At 42.3% G+C, this 22,130-nt stretch overlaps 1 protein-coding gene across 1 annotated transcript; it reads right to left on the bottom strand.

Moving 5' to 3' along the window:
* Nucleotides 1-4,149: 4,149 nt before the first annotated feature.
* Nucleotides 4,150-8,082, bottom strand: LOC137217036 (doublesex- and mab-3-related transcription factor C2-like). Its single transcript, XM_067723253.1, has 5 exons — nucleotides 7,868-8,082; nucleotides 7,629-7,786; nucleotides 6,834-6,970; nucleotides 5,604-5,751; nucleotides 4,150-4,624 (listed from the first exon to the last, which is right to left on the bottom strand). Exons 1-4 carry the CDS (start codon nucleotides 8,080-8,082, stop codon nucleotides 5,614-5,616), a joined length of 648 nt encoding a protein of 215 aa, XP_067579354.1. The 3' UTR covers nucleotides 4,150-4,624; nucleotides 5,604-5,613.
* Nucleotides 8,083-22,130: the final 14,048 nt, after the last annotated feature.

The following is a 22,130-nucleotide window of genomic DNA, read 5'->3' on the forward strand; positions in this document are numbered from 1 at the left end:
ATTATTTAGGACATGTTTCTTTCCCATTTTACACAATGGTGAGCCTTTTTCTTTAAACTGTTGTCATTAAATTACAGCTTTATTATTGATACATTGTAGTCAGAGAATATGACTTTTACCATTTCCACCCAGGCTTAGTTGAGGTTTTGTGTCCTAGTAGTTGATTCGTTTTTGTTTCATGCATTCTTTTTTTTTGAATTTTATTTTATTTATTGTTTTTATACAGCAGGACCTTATTAGTCATCAATTATATACACATCAGTGTATACATGTCAATCCCAATTGCCCAATTCAATGTATAGTAAGATTTTATACATTGAGATCTCAATGCATATATAACATAAAAATCATTTTATAAGGTACTTTGCAAGTATACTTCATTTACTTGCTCTCCTCCAGACAACTCAACTCCCTTTTGTGATACAATGCCATGTACTAATCAATGAATTTGGTAAAGTTGCAGGATACAAAATTAATGTATAGAAATCTCTTTCATTCCTATACGCTAATGATGAAAAATCTGAAAGTGAAATCAAGAAAACACTCCTATTCACAACTGCATCAAAAAGAATACAATATCTAGGAGTAAACCTACCTAAGGAGACAAAAGACCTGTATGAAGAAAATTATAAGACACTAATAAAAGAATTTAAAAATGATACAAATAGATGCAGAGATATACCATGTTCTTGGATTGGAAGAATCAACATTGTGAAAGTGACTCTACTATACAAAGCAATCTACAGATTCAATGCAATCCCTATAAAACTAACACTGGCGTTTTTCACAGAACTAGAACAAAAAATTTCACAATTTGTACGGAAACACAAAAGGACAGACTCTTTAATAAGTTGTGCTGGGAAAATTGGACAGGTACATGTAAAAATATGAGATTAGAACACTCCCTAACACCATACACAAAAATAAGCTCAAAATGGATTAAAGACCTAAATGTAAGGCCAGAAACTATCAAACTCTTAGAGGAAAACATAGGCAGAACACTCTATGACATAAATCACATCAAGTTCCTTATTGACCCACCTACTAGAGAAATGGAAATAAAAACAAAAATAAACAAATGGGAACCAATGAAACTGCAAAGCTTTTGCACAGCAAAGGAAACCATATCAAAAGACAGCCCTCAGAATGGGAGAAAATATTTTCAAATGAAGCAAATGACAAAGGATTAATCTCCAAAATTTACAAGCAGCTCATGCAGCTCAATAACAAAAAACAAACAACCCAATCCAAAAATGGGCAGAAGACCTAAATAGGCATTTCTCCAAAGAAGATATACAGATTGCCAACAAACACATGAAAGAATGCTCAACAGCATTAATCATTAGAAAACTGCAAATCAAAACTACCACGAAGTATCATCTCATACCAGTCAGAGTGCACATCATCAAAAATCTAGAAAGAATAAATGCGGGAGAGGGTGTGGAGAAAAGGGAACACTCTTGCACTGCTGGTGGGACTGTGAATTGGTACAGCCACTATGGAGAACAGTATGGAGGTTCCTTAAAATACTACAAATAGAACAACCATATGACCCAGCCATCCCACTACTGGACATATACCCTGAGAAAACCATAATTCAAAAAGAGTCATGTACCAAAATGTTTATTTATTCTATGTACAATAGCCAGGAGATGGAAGCAACCTAAGTGTCCATCATTGGAAGAATGGATAAAGAAGATGTGGCACATGTATAAAATGGAATATTACTCAGCTATAGAAAGAAACGAAATTGGGTTATTTGTAGTGAGGTGGATAGACCTAGAGTCTGTCATACAGAGTGAAGTAAGTCCGAAGAGAAAGACAAATACCGTATGCTAACACATATATATGGAATCTAAGGGGAAAAAATTGTCATGAAGAACCTAGGGGTAAGATGGGAATAAAGATACAGACCTACTAGAGAATGGACTTGGGGATATGGGTAGGGGGAAGGGTAAGCTGTGACAAAGTGAGAGAGTGGCATGGACATATATACACTACCAAACGTAAAATAGATATCTAGTCGGAAGCGGCCGCATAGTACAGGGAGATCAGCTCGGTGCTTTGTGACCACCTGCAGGGGTGGGATAGGGAGGGTGGGAGGGAGGGAGACGCAAGAGGGAAGAAATATGGGAACATATGTTTATGTATAACTGATTCAGTTTGTTATAAAGCAGGAACTAACACACCGTTGTAAAGCAATTATGCTCCATTAAAGATTTTTAAAAAATCAATAGCGAATACTCTCCCCTCACTTTAGTCTGTTCTTGGTCAGAAAGCAGTGGTAGCAGCCCTATCAAGTCCTGCAGTGTTAGTGTGACCTATTTTGGAAGAGGTGCCTCTCTGGGCAAGAGCCGAAAGCAGTGGAGTGCTGGAGGGTACTCTTACTGGAACATAAGAGGCGACTATCACATTGTCGGGAATTTTGTGAGCCAACTTTTAAACACAGCTGTCATTAAAACTAAATCGTATACAGTAACAATTACATTACGTACATTATATTGAAAACGAACATAATACATGATCAAAAGTCATCGACTCCTAATATTTTCCTACATTTTTCTATTAGCTATGCTCTTGAGATTGTTCTTATTTATGGTAACCGAATGATGGAAACGCATCTCTTCCCAACTCTGCGTCAAAGGCCATCAAGTTGGTAGCTTGAAATCGGCAAATGCTACAACACAGTGCGATTCTTCCAACCCTCGTCCTCCCCCACAGAGCCTGTTGTTAAACATTTACCTGCATGGCACTGGTTGAGATTGATCCACTCTGCAGATACCCTGGTGTGGTGGATATCCTCAGATCCAACCAGTGTTGTTATATACCATACCAGAGTCAAGGGCTAACTCACAACTGTTATGTAAAGTGATATTTTAAACCTGCGACCAAAGGATGGTTCACGAAAGATGTTTAACGTCTACCATTTATAACAATGTCCTAAGACGCCCATACTATGCCATTAAGAGACTTTTAAAAGAGGTATAGCTCAACACGTGTCGGGGTGTGGTGGGGGTGGGTGGGCAGGATCATGAACATCAGCAGAGGACTGAGAAACAAGTGCAGGTAGATCTGATCAATTCCTATAGATTGTTATTTTGAGTATGAAATAAAGGGATGATTCTTGAAAGACCCTTCTGACTGGGCGTCTGTGGCTTGAAGCTTTGAACTTCTCACTCGACACTTTGTAAAAAAGTAAATTTATTAGCTAATTTAGGGCAAGGCAAAGAGAAGGGAGTCTCCACCCATCTTTGGCTAAACATTTCCCTTCAAACACTTGTGCAACTCTTTGAGCGCATTTCCTCATATGTAAAAGGTGATAATAATGCTTAGCTTACAGAGCTGTTGTGAGGTTATATGTGCTTAGCATACGGTGAACACAGAATAACGAAATGATAATGATTCTTCCTTGTATTTCCTGGGTCCTTCAAAAGTAGTCCCCAGGTCTAATTCATCTCCCCTCTTTGATTCTTCTTGTCCTGATTGGCTTCAGTTTCCCCCCACTGTAAAATACATATTGGACTAGAATCAAACTGGCATTCCATTGGCCAAAGTTGGCCTGCTTGGATGTGTTGTTTGGCCCATGTAAAGGGCTTAAAGAGGAAACCAGAGCCAACATTTGAAAATTGAGATATTTTACATAGAAATCTAGAATTTCATCTTCTCTTGAAAAATCAGGAGATGGGGCAACAATGAGCCCACATTCCTGCATGGCAACAATTGGCTAGAGCCAAGTGACAGCTGCCCCCTTAGGTAGAGCATGCACTGTCAATTGGCCAGACCCCATCTGGCCTGCTCTACTCATTTATATAATCTGCTTGATTCTGCAGACATCTCAATTTGTGGCCCTCTGGACAACTGGAAGCAGTCTATGCCAGGAAAGGCGTAGGCACTTACTTGCTGAATGAATAAATCTCCTACGCTTTTTTTTTTCCTCTACCATTTTCTTATCTAGCCATGTTAAGAAATCCCAGTTATTGAGTAAAGAGCTTTTCCCTTTGAAAAGTGAATTGAACGAGTCTGTTAGAGTCAGGAGAGTCTAAGTTATACTGTGGTAACAAACAACTCCTATATCTCAGTGCCTTACAACAAGGGTTTATTATTTGCTCACACACACAAACCTAGACACAAAATGAAAACATCCTCAGATTTTCACATGCATGGATAAGTATATGAGCGTGTCAGTATGTTCACAATCACGAATCCAATAAAACCTCTGGCAGATGAACATATGGACTCACACAGAACCCTATTTAGAGACTGATCAGCTTAGATTGTACAACCCTGTTTTCATAAGAGACATTAAAAGGCCCTGGGATCCAAGAAAGTAAAGGATGGAGGTACAAGAATATCCATCCTCAGTCAAGGAATTGCCCCGCATAAAAAAACGGGTCTGAAAGCTTATATAAGCGCCTAAGGGCTTAGAAAAAGACGTTAAGAATTTTGGACATTAAGCATTTTGCAAATGCATACATAGGCAGTATTTTAGTGAGTTCTCCCCCTCTGGGCTTCTAGCTCAAGGGGGAGATGCACCCCAGGTGTCCATTAGGCAGAGAAACAGAGCTGGCTGGCGCAGGTCCAAGAGAGGGGTTAGGAGGCTGAAGTCCTCTATCTCCAGCAGGAGCTGTAGACACGAAGAAAGGGGTCAGGGTCAGGTCACACCCATTTTCCCTCCTGGCTCTCCCCTCTTTTTTGTTCCACCCAATCAAGGCTTTGTCACCTGGACTGTATTGCACAGAACTCTTCCTTGCTGGTTTGCCCACCTCAAGTCCTGCCTCCTCCAAACCCTCCATCACAGCCACCACATTTCTTTTTGTCAAGCCCAGTGTCTCTGAATATGCTCCTCCCTAGTTCAGACATTCCCTGGCTCCTCATCACCCACAGTGGCTGATCTAACCTCCTAAGCCTGGCATGCCAGACCTCCGTGACTGGTAGCCTCTCCACCCTCATCCCCTCTGTTCCAGCAGTTCCTTCAGGGCGGCTGCTTCACTCACACTCCATACCGAATGCACCATTTTGGTCTGGTCGTGCCCAGCCTTCCCTCTCAGCCTCCCCAGGTGTCTATCTCACCTCCAGTCCTTCCTCCCCAGGCTCATCAGTGAGATACAGCCGCAAAACACGACTTGTGAAGGCATCCATGCTCCACCTTGAGACTGGAAGCTCCCTGAAGGCAGGAACCAGATCTCCTTCTGCACTAGGCTCTTGCCACCTATGTATGTCCTCCCCAGGTCACAGCAGACTTCAGGGGTCTGGATAGAAAGTCCTGGGCCGGGAATCAGGAGACCTGGTTCTTCCACTTGATATGCTGCATGCCCTAGGGTAGGTCCCTGCTACTCTTAGGGACTTGGTTTCCTTATTTCTTGACATCAGGGCACTGGACATTTGGTGTTGAGCACAATGCTCGATAAACCGATGATTCACTGAACAACCATGTACTGCCACTTCAAGAGTCAGACTGAGGAGCTTGGCTGCCTGGGCCCAAAGAGGTTCAACCCCCAACCCCCCTCCTACTCTGACTTCCCAGTCAGGCCCTGCTTAACACAACCGCCTCCCATTTCCCAACTATCCCCAACCCCATGTTCTCCTTTCAAAGACCAGGCTACCTGGTGCAACTCAGGGCTGGAGCACAGAGATGGAGCCAGAAGGGGCCTGGGAAGATTCTCTCAGAGCCAGCAGAGCCTCGGCCGCTTCCAGTTTTCGCTGCCACTCTGAGGAGGCAGAAACCGAGACCTGGTCGGAAGCTTTGGGAGCCTGCGAAGCAAAGGATGTGAGAGAATGGGAGCTGGGAACCCACACCTCCCCCGTGCCCCTTCAGTCCCCAGCTACCCTGAGGCCTTCTGCTCTTCTCCTTCACTAAGCTTGGCCCCTGCCAGGGTTCTGGACCCCACAATTTCCCCAGAATCCGTGGCTGCAGTAGAAGGGGGTTAAGGGTGGCACAGGGCTGGAGGATCAGAGTTGAGCATCTAGGAACAAGGAAAGGAGAAGCCAGGGGATTTACCCCTCTGGCAGGCACATACTACCAGTAGAGAGAGAGGAGCAAGGATTTTGCAATATCTGCATGTGGGAGTCTGAATGCCAGCTGGCCATTAGTCGTTGTGGCTTGGACAAGTCCGTTCCCCTGCTTGGACTGTCTTCTTTTCTGTACCTTTCTTTTTCTATATCTTTCCTGAGACACTAATTCCTCCCAGCTTTTTCAAAACTCCCAAGGCAACAGTAAAGATTATGGGAAGTCAGAGGTGTCTGTGTTTTAATCTTCAAGGCACCTGGAGTGACGTGATTACTGTCCCTGTCCAAGGACTGGTTCTTGCCTCCATATTCCCCAATCAAGTTTCCCAAGGCACTTGAAGGGCCAGCTTGGCTCATCTCCAGGAACTTTTCTCTGACGGTTAGTAGACTCTCGCCTGGGTGAGATGGTGGGCCTCACCATCATGGCCCCCCTTCTCAGCAGGAGCTTCTATCCCATCGATTTGTTTCATGTGGAATAACAGCCTCCAGTTGTCAAAGGCCTGCTATGTGGCAGGCCTTGTGCTAGTCCTCTTGTCAATGTTATAGGTGTAGAATATTGTCCCCTCTCAGTACACTGATAGGAAAATAGAGGCTCAGAGATGTAAAGTTACTTTTCCAAAGTCTCACAAATTGGAAATGGCAAATCTGGGAGAGCTCTGTCGTTGCCCCATAGTCTGAGATGCCACCTTCTCCTCCTCCTCCTCCTCCTCCACTTGCACCGCACTGCCTTCACTTCCTCTTTCTTGCTGCCATGGCCTTAACCAGAAGGTTGGGCACTCAATAACAAAATATACAACTAGCTCCATGGTCCTTCTCACTCTACTCACCTGCTGGGCAGGGCAGGGGGTCTGTGTGTCTTCCTGGAAAGAGAAATTGTTAGTTGCTTCTTCAAGGGTGCTGGAGTCCAGGACAGAGACAAAGATTCCGAGGCCAGACCGATCAGCAGAGCTCCTTGGGAGCTTGCCTGCAGGAGCAGAGAGCACAGGTTGGAGTCAGGGACCAAGCCGGCCATGGAAAGGAGATGTGGGCATGTTTTAGGACAACGATAGGAGCCCAGGATGTCAGAGTTGGGAAGACCTTGAAGACCAGCTAGTCCTACTCTTCATTTTGGGACTGGGGACTATGAGACCCAGAGAGAAGTATTTTTTCCCCCAGGGTCATATGGCAAGTTGCAGTAGGGTTAGAGATGGTACCCAGGTCTTCAGGACACAGGAAGGGGTCTGGGCAGTGGCTGAGGTGGAAGCTTCCCACACTGGCCCCAGACTCCTCCCCAGGGGTTGCACAGGGGTGGGCCTCAAGCTGATGTTCTCCTTCCCAACTGTGAGAGACTGGGGACAGCTTAGGTGAGCCTTTCTCCCTGACCGTCTCCCCCCGACTCTACCTCCCACCCAATCTGAGGCCTCATCCCACTGTGGACCTTTTTGACCACACCCCCCCCAGATGTCTCCAGCCCACCAACATTTGGTAGATGATACTGATGAGGTTTTATAGTTGGGGAAGCTAAGGCCCAAGGAGTAACTTGCCCAAAGCCACATCGAAATTGGGTGGTAGGACTGGTGACAGAAGTACTCATGCTCCCTACACCCAAAACTCAGACACCCTCCCTGGCCAGAGATACTCACTGGGGACTCCTGCTTGAATGGCCAACTTGTTGACATGACTGTGAGCTTTGGGAGAGGTGGTCCCACTCCTTATCAGTCCTTCAGTCAGGTGCCTCTTTCGGAGTGGCCCCTGCTCCGACTTCAAGGTACTCTCAGCAGGCAAGATGCTGCAGTGTTCCCTAAAGTGGGGGATTGCAGGTCTAAAGTCAGTCACCTTTAGAGAAGCCCACTCCCCTCCCCTTGTCAGACACCATACTCACGAGAAGAGGGCACACTTGTGACACTCGCCACCCTCGAAAAGGCAGTAGTGCTCCTGGTCCTTGACTTGGGCAGTGATGCCGTGTTTGTGGCAGCGGGCTCTGCGACGTTTAGCTCTCCTGGGGCCAGGTTCAATCCCCCATGGGGCTCCGGTCTCAAGTCCAGTGGTGGAGTCAGGGGGACCGCAGGGCACAGCAGGCATTTCATTGGGATCCATGGTTCTAGAGCAAGGAGTGGAGGTCAGGGTGGCCACATGATCCCCTACCCACAACGTACTTCCTCTGCCCTTGGGAAGCCCCATCTGAGGCGGCTGGATTCTTCTCCACCCAGCTCACCGTTGAAATGAGACTGTACCCTCCCTTCTTACTTCGTGTAGCCTCCTTCCCAGGGCGCTCCACTCACGCATAGGCAGGTTGCAAGAAACTCTGGGCATGGGTCCTGTATATTTTCAATCCAATTACTAGTCTCTCTGCCTACCTTCACTCCACATAGACACCCTTTACAGGCATGCACATGCACTCTCATGCCCCCTTCAACAATTACTACTTCCCTTTCTCATGTATCATCTTGTATTCTGCTATGCCCAGCTATTATTCCTGGCATCCACTTCCACAATTGTCTTCCTAACTTCCTGCATTCATTCACTCCCTACTCATGATTCTATGCCCCTCTGCATTCAATTCTATTATTAGTCTCCTGTATGCCCTACATTCAATCTTCCTCTTACCTTCCATTCCGATTTTTTTTCTTGCACCCCATCGAAATCTTAATTATTCTCTTGCTCCCTCTTTAAACTGACACCCCTTTGCATCTCATGAAATCATATTCTGCTGGATCTCAAGCCCCTGTTCCAATCATTATTTTCATTAATTCCCTCAATTATTTATCAAGTAGATGTTTGTTGATCCCCCCCTAGTGAATGCCAGACCCTGATCTAGTCAAAAGCCAACTCCTCACTACACTAATTGTTCTCTTGCACCAACACACCCTCTCTGCTTTCATGCAAACCCGTGCATTCCCTCCACAGCCTCCCAACAATCTTCCATGCTCCTCTCCAAACTTCAACAATTATGCTTGGGCTTCCCTGGTGGCACAGGGGTTGAGAGTCCGCCTGCCGATGCAGGGGACACGGGTTCGTGCCCCAGTCCGGGAAGATCCCACATGCCACGGAGCGGCTGGGCCCGTGAGCCCTGGCCGCTGAGCCTGCGCATCGGGAGCCTGTGCTCCGCAACAGGAGAGGTCACAACAGTGAGAGGCCCACATACCGCAAACAAACAAACAAACAAAAAACCAATCACGCTTGAGCACACCTTCCCCTCCTCCTGCACCCAGAGTGCACCACCTCCTCTCAGGCTGCCAGACCATTCCCTGCCACACCCACCTCAGAATCAAAGGGAGGGGCATAAGCCCTGCCCCAGGGGCCAGAGGCCAGGTGTCAGGAGGCCTCAGCAAGCGGTCGTCCGTCCCACAGGACTTCAGCCAAGGGGGCTGGGGTTGGGTGTGGAGTGGGAGGTGGGGGTGGGGGTGGGGCAGAGTGGGATATGAGGTACCTGGCTGAGACGGAGGAGAGGAGAAGGGGTTGGGGATCCATAGCAGGAGGGAGGGAGGAAAGAAGAGGTGTGGAGAATGAGGGTCCTATTCCTGATGCCAGTCTGTGGTTACCCCAGCCTCCACCAGGTCAGAATCAATCTGCTGGGACAGGAGACCTGAAGGAAGCCTCAGCTCTCGCTCCCTTTCCCGCTCTGCCTTCAAAGGCCAATGAGCTTCCAGCTCTGCCTTTCACCTCCCACTGCTATGGCCAGCGACCAATGAGCTTCAAGCTCATCCAAAGGTCACTGACCAAAGTCCCGCCCCACTCGTCGCTTCCCTCCCAGTTCTCCTCTCGCTGGCTTTATTGGGCGGCCGGCCATTTAACTCCGGAAATGAAGTAGAGCTTTGTGCTCTCCAGACCTCGTTTCCCGAACTGTTCTCTCTTTGGATGTGAAATATTGTACACGCATGCCTTTTAAACACACGTCCTTGGTATTCTGTAACTTTTACAAAATTCAGCGTGTGTTTCTAAGGTCGCTCCGTATTCCTATGTCAGGGATTCTCAGGCAGGGGTTCGTAATTCACAGTCAGATTTTGCATCTCCAGGGAACATTTGGCACTGTCTGGAGTCATTTTGGTCTTTATTCGTGTGTCTCTGTTTCTGAATTCCCTGTTCTGTTCCACAGATAAATTGGTCTATTCCTGTGCCAGTACTACACTGTGTTAATTTTTATCTCTTGGTAAGACATTTTGATCTCTGGTAGGACAAGTCTTCACACCTTATTCATCATCTCCAGGCTTATCTTTACTATTCTTCGCCTTTTGCCCTTCCTAAACTCTAAAATATAAATGTTAGGATCAGCATGACATGTTTCCTGAAAACTCATTTGCGGTAGATTTGGATTGCATTTTCATTGAATCTGTGGATCAGTTAAGAGAGAATTGGCTATCTTTATGATATCCAGCCTTCCTAGTCACCAACATGGGATGGCTGTCTATTTTTGTGGGTCTTCTTTAATGTTGGAATCTCTCAGCTTAGTATTTAGCTTTACCTTTTGTACGTTCAGATCTTGTACATCCTTTATTGCATTTATCCCAAGAACTCTGGAATGTTGTTGCTCTGGTGCTTGATATCTGGTTAAAATGACATTTTCTATCTGTATCTGATTTCTAGAATTCCACTTGGCTTTTTAAAAAATATGTTGATCTCGGGGGCTTCCCTGGTGGCGCAGTGGTTGGGAGTCTGCCTGCTGGTGCACGGGACACGGGTTCGTGCCCTGGTCCAGGAGGATCCCACCTGCTGCAGATCGGCTGGGCCCGTGGGCCATGGCCGCTGGGCTGCGTGTCCGGAGCCTGTGCTCCGCGGCAGGAGAGGCCACAGCAGTGGGAGGCCCAAGTACTGGAAAAAAAAAATCGATCTATCTATATCTATATCTATATATTTATATATTGATCTCAAAGTCAGCCACCATGTTAAACTCTGTGATATCTAATCATGTGCCTATAAGTGGTGCACAGTTTTCTGTGAATCTATGAGTAACAGAAGTAAGGTAATCAACTTACATGTTTCTTACCGGCTGGCTAGGACATCCACTACAAGGTAAAATAGAGACTGCAAAATTGGGCATCTTTGGGTTATTCCTAATATTAAACAGAATGATGCCAACATTTCCATATTAAAATGGGCTTGCTGTGTTTCATTGTTTGCTTTAATTCTTCAATTCTTTCTCTGTTTCTCCTTCCTTCCTTTCTTTCTTTCCTTCCTTCTCTCTTTTGTTTCTTCCGTTCTCTCTCTCTTTTCTCATTCTTTCTTTCTTTCCCTTTATCAGATTAAGGAATATCCCTTGTATTTCTAGCTTAATAAGATTGTCTTAAAAATCATGAATAGATATAGGATTATACTTTTTTGGCCTCCACTGAAATGATCAAGACTCTAATCATTTAATCTGTTAACACAGTGAGGGTTATTTATAAGAATTTTTTTTCGAAATCTTTACTGAAGGACACATCTTAGTGAGTTTCCAAAAACTAAACATAAACATCCAGTTAGCACCTGGAGCAAACAGCAGAATATATTAGCAACACACAAACCTCTCTCATGCCCCCTTCCATCTATAGTTTTTCTAATGTTAAACCAGATTTGCTCTCCTAGGATAGATGTAACTTAGTTATGGCGTATCATCTTTTGTGTACACTGGTGGGCTCAGTTTGCTAAAGTTTTGCTTAGAATTTTTTGCGTCTTCGGTTCACGAGGAAGATTGACTTGATGTTTCATTCCTCGTAGCATCTTTGCTGGTTCCAGGGTCAAGATTTTCTAGTCTCATAGACTAAGTTGGGCAAAAGTCCCTCTTTGCTATCCTCTGGCAGTGTTCACATAAGATTAGGATTATCTGTCTTGAAACTATTTATTTATTTTTTAACATCTTCATTGGACTATAATTGCATTACAATGTTGTGTTAGTTTCTTCTGTATAACAAAGTGAATCAGCTATATGTATACATATATCTCAATATCCTCTCCCTCTTGCATCACCCTCCCAACCTCCTATCCCATCGCTCTAGTTGGTCACAAAGCACCGAGCTAATCTCCCTGTGCTATGCAACTGCATCCCACTAGCTATCTACTTTACACTTGGTAGTGCATATACATCAATGCTATTCTCTCACTTCGTCCCAGCTTACCCTTCCTCCGCCCTGTATCCTCAAGTCCATTCTCTATGCCTGCGTCTTTATTCCTGTCCTGCCCCTGGGTTCATCAGAACAATTTTTTAACATCTTTATTGGAGTGTAATTGCTTTACAATGCTGTGTTAGTTTCTGCTGTATAACAAAGTGAATCAGCTATATGTACACATATATCACCATATCCGCTCCCTCTTGCATCTCCCTCCCACCCTCCCTATCCCAGCCCTCCAGGTGGTCACAAAGCACCGAGCTAATCTCCCTGTGCTATGCAGCTGATTCCCACTTGCTATCTAGTTTACATTTGGTAGTGTATATACGTCAATGGTACTCTCTCACTTCGTCCCAGCTTACCCTTGCCCCTCCCTGGGTCCTGAAGTCCATTCTCTACGTGTGCGCCCTTATCCCCGTCCTGTCCCTAGTTCTTCACAACCATTTTTCTTTTTTTTTAGATTCCATATATATGTGTTAGCATATGGTATTTCTTTTTCTCTTTCTGACTTACTTCACTCTGTATGACAGTATCTAGGTCCATCGACCTCACTACAAATAACTCAATTTCGTTTCTTTTTATGGCTGAGTAATATTCCATTGTATATAGGTGCCACATGTCCTTTATCCATGTATCTGTCGATGGACATTTAGGTTGCTTCCATGTCCTGGCTATTGTAAATAGAGCTGCAATGAACATTATTGTGCATGACTCATTTTGAATTATGGCTTTCTCAGGGTATACAACAAGTAGTGGGATTCCTGGGTCGTATGGTAGTTCAATTTTTAGTTCTTTAAGGAACCTCCTTAGTGGCTGTATCAATTTACATTCCCACCAACAGTGCAAGAAGTTTGCCTTTTCTCCACACCAGCTCCAGCATTTATTGTTTGTAGATATTTTAATGATGGCCCTTCTGACTGGTGTGAGGTGATACCTCAATGTAGTTTTGATTCGCATTTCTATAATGATTAGTGATGTTGAGCATTCTTTCATGAGTTTGTTGGCAATCTGTATATCTTCTTTGGAGAAATGTCTATTTAAATCTTCTACCCATTTTTGGATTGGGTTGGGTTTTTTTTTTTTCTCATATTAAGCTACATGAGCTGCTTGTAAATTTTGGAGATTAATCCTTTCTCAGTTGCTTCATTTGCAGATATTTTCTCCTAATCGAAGCATTGTCTTCTAATCTGGGTTATGGTTTCCTTTGCTGTGCAAAAGCATTTAAGTTTCATTGGGTCTCATTTGTTTATATTTGTTTTTCATTTCCATTTCTCTAGGAGGTGGGTCAAAAAGGATCTCGCTGTGATTTGTGTCATAGAGTGTTCTGCCTATGTTTTCCTCTAAGAGTTTTATAGTGTCTGGCCTTACATTTAAGTGTTTAATCCATTTTCAGTTTATTTTTGTGTATGGTGTTAGGAAGTGTTCTAATTTCATTCTTTTACATGTAGCTGTCCGGTTTTCCCAGCACCACTTATTGAAGAGGCTGTCTTTTCTCCATTGTATATTCTGGCCTCCTTTATCAAAAATAAGTTGGCCGTAGGTGTGTGGGTTTCTCTCTGGGTTTTCTATCCTGTTCCTTTGATCTATATTTCTGTTTTTGTGCCAGTACCATACTGCCTTGATTACTGTAGCTCTGTAGTGTATTCTGAAATCCAGCAGCCTGATTCCTCCAGCTCCATTTTTGTTTCTCAAGATTGCTTTGGCTATTCGGGGTCTTTTGTGCTTCCATAGAAATTGTGAATTTTTTTGTTCTAGTTCTGTGAAAAATGCCATTGGTAGTTTAATAGGTTTTGCATTAAAGCTGTAGATTGCTTTGGGTAGTATAGTCATTTTCACAATGTTGATTCTTCCAATCCAAGAACATGGTATATCTCTCCATCTGTTTGTATCGTGTTTAATTACTTTCATCAGTGTCTTATAGTTTTCTGCATACAGTTCTTTTTTCTCCTCAGGTAGGTTTATTCCTACGTATTTTATTATTTTTGTTGCATTGGTAAGTGAGTGTGTTTCCTTAATTTCTTTTTCAGATTTTTCATCGTTATTGTATAGTAATGCAAGAGATCTCTGTGCATTAATACTGTATCCTGCTGCTTCACCGAATCCATTGATTAGCTCCTCTAGTACTCTGGTAGCATCTTTAGGATTCTGTATGTATAGTATCATGTCATCTGCAAGCAGTGATAGTTTTTCTTCTTTTCCAATTTGGATTCCTTTGATTTCTTTTTCTTCTCTGATTGCCATGGCCCAAACTTCCAAAACTACGTTTAATAAGAGTGGTGAGAGTGGGCAATCTTGTCTTGCTCCTGATCTTAGAGGAAATGGTTTCAGTTTTCCACCATTGAGAACGATGCTGGCGGTGGGTTTTTCAAATATGGCCATTATTATGTTGAGGTAGGTTCCCTCTATGTCTACTTTCTGGAGAGTTTTTATCATAAATGGGTGTTGAATTTTGTCAAAAGTTTTTTCTGCATGTATTGAGATCTTCATATGGTTTTTCTCCTTCAATTTGTTAACATGGTGTGTCACATTGATTTGCGTATATTGAAGAATCCTTGCATTCCTGGGTAAACCCCACTTGATCATGGTGCATGATCCTTTTAATGTGCCTTTGGATTCTGTTTGCTAGTACTTTTTTTGAGGATTTTTGCATCTATGTTCATCAGTGATATTGTCTCTACTTTTCTTTTTTTTGTGACATCTTTGTCTGGCTTTGGTATCAGGGTGATGGTGGCCTCGTAGAATGAGTTTGGGAGTGGTCCTCCCTCTGCTATAGTATGGAAGAGCTTGAGAATCATAGGTGTTAGCTCCTCTCTAAATGTTTCATAGAATGGAACTTTTAATTAAAACTTGACCATTCAACAGCTAGGATGCTTGTTTGATTTACTTAAAAAATGGTACTGTGGGTGATGTCAAACATATACCATTAGAGTTTGTATACAAACTTATAATCTCCAAGTTCATGACAGTAGATCGGTGGTCCTGGAACATGAGCTTGCATCAGAATCACCCAGAGGGTTTGCTAAAGCACAGGTTGCTGAGCTCTGCATCTGTAGTCTCAGATTAAAAATTCTGGGGTGAGACACAGAGTTTCCTTTTCTGACTAGCTCCCTGGTGATGCAGATGCTTCTGGAAGGGAACTACACTTTGAGAACCATTGTACAAGAGAGAAGAGCAAAGGAGCCCTCCAATTATCCATCACCCAACCGCAACCATCAATAACTCAGAGCCAATCTCAATTCACATATATCTTATCCCCTACCCCTCTCCCAGATTATTTTCAAGAAAGCATCAGAAATCATCTTATTTTATTGGGAACTGTTTCAACGCATAGCTCTAAAATATGAGCAATCCATTTTCCTCAACTTTTCATTTTGAAAATGCACCAGGTTGAAGAGTGAACATTCTTTTACTCAGATTCTTATTATCCCATTGCTTTCTCTCTTTTTTTCTTCTTTTTTGCTTAACCACTTAACAGTTGCAAACATTCCATCCAATTACTTCAGAATGTATCTCCTAAGTAATAGGATATTCTCCCGTCTAACCACAGTACTATTATCAGGTCGAAGGGATTTACCAATGACATGATAATATTATCGAAGTCCATGTACAGTCCATATTCAAATTTCCCCAATTGTCCCAATAATACCCTTTTGAGAATCAACAGTTCAATCAAGTATCATACATTGCTTTCAACTGTCATGTCTCTTTAGTATCCTGTGGTCCCAAACAGTCCCTCAACTTAAATCTTCCATGACAATGACATTGTCCAAGAGCCTCAGCTTGTTTGCTTGTAAAGTGTCCGCAATATGTGTTTGCTTGATATTTTCCTCTTGTTTAGATTTATGTCTTTAGGTTTAATATTCTTGGCAAGAATAAGCAGTCTGTGGCATTATATTTTGATACCATGTGGGTATCCTGTTCTCCAAAACCATTCTCAGCTCTTGGCCTTAATTTTCTTTCAGGGTTCTAGGTCCGGCTTGATTATATTACTTTGGTGGTTGAAAACATGGTGATTCTCTATTTCTAGCATTCCTTTCTGTTTTTATTAGTGGACATTTTGCTGTAAAGATGAGCATCCCAGCCTCCCAACCCCCTCCCTTATTGTTGTCGCTGCGTATTGCTGTGCTTGCAGCAACAAAAAAGATGAAAACCTGTTTATTTGTTGTGTTCAAAGAAATATGAAGATAACAAAGTGAACAATATTAAGAGAAATGTAAGCAATTATAAGATGAATTTGACAAGAATTTCCTCTAACAGTGCAAACAGAATGACAAAATCTGTTGCCTGAAATTGGAATTAACTGTTCAGCAACAACTAAAAACAGTTTTTAACAATTATTAAGAGAACCTGAGGTTATAAATTTGGCCAGTTATAAAGTAGCTTGGATCTTGGGCGTGCGCACACACACACATGCCCTCTCTCTCACACACACATGCACTCTCTCTCTCACACACACAGACATTTTAAATGGAGATATAGTAAAAATTAAATAAATAAATAAATAAATACATTACTATTACAGTTACAGAATGTATGCTAGAGAATAGTGAAACCATATACAACATTTTACGGAAAGCACAAGATCTGCAACTAAGCCCATATAATACAGGACCTTTGCAACAATATGAAAGAGTAATTGATTCAAAACATGAAAAAAAGTTCAAATACCTTACGTTTCAAATACCTTCTCATGAGTCACGAGACATGAGACATTGGCCAATTAATACTTTAGGTTTTCTCCAAGGACTTTCCAATTTGCAGAGATATGATTGTAGCCTACAAATCTGAACTTGCGGCATAGAGTCCAGGGAATCATTTCTATCACTTAGAAAAGAATTTGAGCAAACCACAAAAAAAATTCTCCAAAAATAGTGTCTGTATGAAGGACAGCAATCCAGCTGTTATGTCGGAAATCAAATTTCATAGTTGTTTTAAATCAAGGGTCCGATTTTTCTCTTATTTTTCTTTCCAATGTATGATACATGCAGAGAACATAGGTACTTAGGTTTCTAAAGTAGACTATATCATGAATATAGTTATTGAAGTCATTCAGTAAATGCAGTGCATCATTGTAGGTTTATTTTGTCAGTCTCACTAGAGGTTTGTAACTTTTACTGATCTTTTCAAAGAACCATATATTTGTTTCATTGATTGTCTCTATTGTTTTTCTGTTTTCAATTTCATTGATCACTGGACTTATCTTTAGTGTCCCCTTCCTTCTGTTTGTTTTGGATTTACTTTGCTCTTCTTCTTCTAGCTTCCTGAGGTGAGAACTTAGATTACTGACTTGATACTTTTCCTTTTCCTTAATGTACGCCCTTAATGATGTAAATTTCCCTTCCAGCAACGCTTTAGCTTCATCCCACACATTTGGATATGTTTTGTAATCATTTCCATTCAGTTCAATTCACTTCTTGATGTGCTGGATCAAGTGGCCTCCTTACCACTGAGTGGTAGTGAACGTCCTGAAATCATCCCAGGAGGGATGGGGAGGGGTGCTGTCTTACTACCTAGTGGAGGTATATATAATTTCAGAAACTCCACGTGATTGGTTTCCACTGACATGTGGGGAAGGGGAAGGGTGGTCCCTGTTTCCTCCAGTACAATGTGAAATTCTTGGCTCCCCACTGGACCTTTGCTGGCTTGAGGGGTGGCCAGGCCAAAATGTGCTTTTTTTTTTTTTAAAACCCCGTACCGTTTGGCTGGTGTAGAGCAGTTACGGTCAAAACCTTTTCTGAAAACAAATACCGTATGCTAACACATATATATGGAATCTTAAAAAAAAAAATAAAGGTCAGAAGAACCTAGGGGCAAGACAGGAATAAAGATGCAGACCTACTAGAGAATGGGCTTGAGGATATGGGGAGGGGGAGGGGTAAGCTGGGACAAAGTGACAGAGTGGCATGGACATATATACACTACCAAACGTAAACTGGATAGCTAGTGGGAAGCAGCCACATAGCACAGGGAGATCAGCTCGGTGCTTTGTGACCACCTAGAGGGGTGGGATAGGGAGGGTGGGAGGGAGGGAGATACAAGAGGGAAGAGATATAGGGACACATGTATATGTATAACTGATTCACGTTTTTATAAAGCAGAAACTGACACACCATTGTAAAGCAATTATACTCTAATAAAGATGTTTAAAAGAAAGAAACCCCTTTTCTGTCTTGCTGGCTGCCCCATTCCTGATCCGTATGCTAGAGAGAGCAGACTTTTTTTTTTGCGGTACGTGGGCCTCTCACTTTTGTGGCCTCTCCCATTGCGGAGCACAGGCTCCGGACGCACAGGCTCAGCAGCCATGGCTCACGGGCCCAGCCACTCCGCGGCATGTGGGAACTTCCCGAACCGGGGCACGAACCCGTGTCCCCTGCATCAGCAGGCGGACTCTCAACCACTGCGCCACCAGGGAAGCTCCAGACGTTTGTTTTGACTGGGTTTTGTTATTGTTGCTGTTGTTGTTGTTGTTCTTATTGTCGTTGTTGTTTTGTCTGTGCCTTTTGGCATTTCTCTCCCTAGCTGGCTTCAGCTCCAACCCTGGGATATACGACGGAGAAAGAAAACCCAGGGAACTCACCACCATGTCCTTCCTCTGGTTCTGAGATCCTTAGTGGTTCTGCCTTCTCCTACCCACATAGCAGAGTCTTATGATTATTTTATATATGGCCCCCAGGGTTATAAGTTGTACTTAGGGAGAAGAATAGGGAAACGTACACCCACTCTATTTTCCCTGAAGCAGAATTGTCTATATAAATTTAATTATAAATTCTGATCTTTAGCATCGGTCTGAATTTAAAATTAAATTTAAATTCAATTTGAATCCAACTGAATTGTATTTTAACTGAAAATTAGAATTAAATATAGCACCCAACAGAAAGAAAAGATCCAAACTTTTTTCAGTTTCTAGTTTATTATTTTCATTGCTCTAACATCTTCCATTTTATTTTTGTTAAAGTGCTTGTTCTTTTAAATTGTTATTCCCCATTAAATAATAAAGTATAAGAGGTTATACGTTTGCCTCCATATAACTTTGCCATGTCTTCTACATTTTAATGGAATGAGTTCTTATATTTTTAAATGTTCTCAATATTCTTTACTGGTAGCTTTGGATTTCTATTAACCAAACAATTATTTAGGACATGTTTCTTTCCCATTTTACACAATGGTGAGCCTTTTTCTTTAAACTGTTGTCATTAAATTACAGCTCTATTATTGATACATTGTAGCCAGAGAATATGACTTTTACCATTTCCACCCAGGCTTAGTTGAGGTTTTGTGTCCTAGTAGTTGATTCGTTTTTGTTTCATGCATTCTTTTTTTTGAATTTTATTTTATTTATTGTTTTTATACAGCAGGTCCTTATTAGTCATCAATTATATACACATCAGTGTATACATGTCAATCCCAATTGCCCAATTCAATGTATAGTAAGATTTTATACATTGAGATCTCAATGCATATATAACATAAAAATCATTTTATAAGGTGCTTTGCAAGTATACTTCATTTACTTGCTCTCCTCCAGACAAATCAACTCCCTTTTGTGATACAATGCCATATACTCTGGGTGTTGGAAAAGAAACAAATGCTTTAGAAATCATGAGAGAATATATAAAGATGTGAACATAACTAAATTTTTCAAATTTCATCCAGTAATCTTCTTTTCAAGTGATATCTGTTAGCAACTATGTAACGATGACAACCCTGAATGTGAGGGCTGAAAAAAATCAACAAACAATAAATGCTGGAAAGGGTGTGGAGAAAAGGGAACCATCTTCCACTGTTGGTGGGAATGTAAATTGATACAGCCACTATGGAGAACATTATGGAGGTTCCTTAAAAAACTAAAAATAGAACTAGCATATGACCCAGCAATCCCACTGCTGGGAATATACACTGAGAAAACCATAATTCAAAGAGTCGTGTACCACAATGTTCATTGCAGCTCTGTTTACAATAGCCAGGACATGGAAGCAGCATAAATGTCCATCAACAGATGAATGGATAAAGAAGATGTGGCACATATATACAATGGAATATTACTCAGCCATAAAAAGGAACGAAACTGAGTCATTTGTAGTGATGTGGATGGACCTAGAGACTGTCATACAGAGTGAAGTCAGAAAGAGAAAAACAAATACCGTGTGCTAACACATATATAAGGAATCTAAAAGAAAAAAATGGTCAGAAGAACCTAGGGGCAAGATGGGAATAAAGATGCAGACCTACTAGAGAATGGACTTGAGGATATGGGGAGGGGGAAGTGTAAGCTGAGACAAAGTGAGAGAGTGGCATGGACATATATACACTACCAAACGTAAAATAGATAGCTAGTCGGAAGCAGCTACATAGCACAGGGAGATCAGCTCGGTGCTTTGTGACTACCTAGAGGGGTGGGATAGGGAGGGTGGGAGGGAGGGAGTTGCAAGAGGGAAGAGATACGGGGACATATGTTTATGTATAACTGATTCACTTTGTTATAAAGCAGAAAGTGACACACCATTGTAAAGCAATTACACTCTAATAAAGATGTTAAAAAAAATCAATGTGGTACACCATATTAAAAAATTGAAGAATAAAATCCACATGATCATCTCGTAGATGCAGAAAAAGCTTTTGACAAAATTCAACACACCTTTGTGATAAAAACTCTCTAGAAAGTGGGCATAGAGGGAACTTACTGCAACATAATAAATGCCATATACCAGCGGTCCCCAACAACATTTGTGGCACCAGGGACCAGTTTCATGGAAGACAATATTTCCACGGACGGGGGGTTAGGGTTGTTCAGGCAGTAATGTGAGCAATAGAGAGGATGGTTCAGGCGGTAATGCAAGCAATGGCTCAGCTGGTAATGCCAGCAATGGGGAGTGATGGGGAGTGGCAGATGAAGCTTTGCTCGCTCACCCACCACTCACCTCCTGCCGTGCAGCCGGGTTCCTAACAGGCCATGGACCGGTACCGGCCCACTGCCGGGGGTAGGAGACCCCTGCCGTAGACGACAAACCCACAGCAAACATCATTCTCAATGGTGAAAAACTGAAAGCATTTCCTCTAAGATCAGGAACAAGACAAGGATATCCACTTTTGCCACTATTATTCAACATAGATATGGAAGTCCTAGCCACGGCAATCAAAGAAGAAAAAGAAATAAAAGTAATCCAAACTGGAAAAGAAGAAGTAAAACTGTCACTGTTTGCAGATGACATGATACTATACATAGAAAATCCTAATGATGCCATCAGAAAACTACTAGAGCTCATCAGTGAATTTGGTAAAGTTTCAGGATACAAAATTAATGCGCAGATATCTCTTGCATTCCTATACACTAACAATGAAAGATCAGAAAGAGAAATTAAGGAAACAATCCCATTTACCATTGCAACATAAAGAATGAAATACCTAGGAATAAACCTACCTAAGGAGGCAAAAGACCTGTACTCAGAAAACTATAAGATACTGGTGAAAGAAATCAAAGTTGACACTAACAGATGGAGAGATATACCATGTTCTTAGATTGGAAGAATCAATATTGCAAAAATGACTGTACTATCCAAAGCGATCTACAGATTCAGTGCAACCCCCATCAAATTACCAAGGGCATTTTTCAGAGAACTAGAACAAAAAAATTTACAATTTGTATGGAAACACAAAAGACCCCAATAGCCAAAGCAATCTTGAGAAAGAAAAATGGAGCTGGAGGAATCAGGCTCCCTGACTTCAGACTATATTACAAAGCTGCAGTAATCGAGACAGTATGGTACTGGCACAAAAACAGAAATATACATCAATGGAACAGGATAGAAGGCCCGGAGATAAACCCAGGCATCTATGGTCACCTAATCTATGACAAAGGAGGCAAGAATATACAATGGAGAAAAGACAGTCTCTTCGATAAGTGGTGCTGGGAAAACTGTCTTCACTGGTTTCAGTCATGATGATTAATAGGCACAGCCAGCTAACTTCCTGAAATTTTGTAGGGGTGTGACAGAAATTGGAAAGGGAAGTTAATCAATGTTCTTGTAATGTGAACTTATTGTTTCCCTCAGAAGTGTACCCGTG

The sequence above is a fragment of the Pseudorca crassidens genome, chromosome X (assembly GCF_039906515.1).
Source record: "Pseudorca crassidens isolate mPseCra1 chromosome X, mPseCra1.hap1, whole genome shotgun sequence".
NCBI lineage: Eukaryota > Metazoa > Chordata > Mammalia > Artiodactyla > Delphinidae > Pseudorca > Pseudorca crassidens.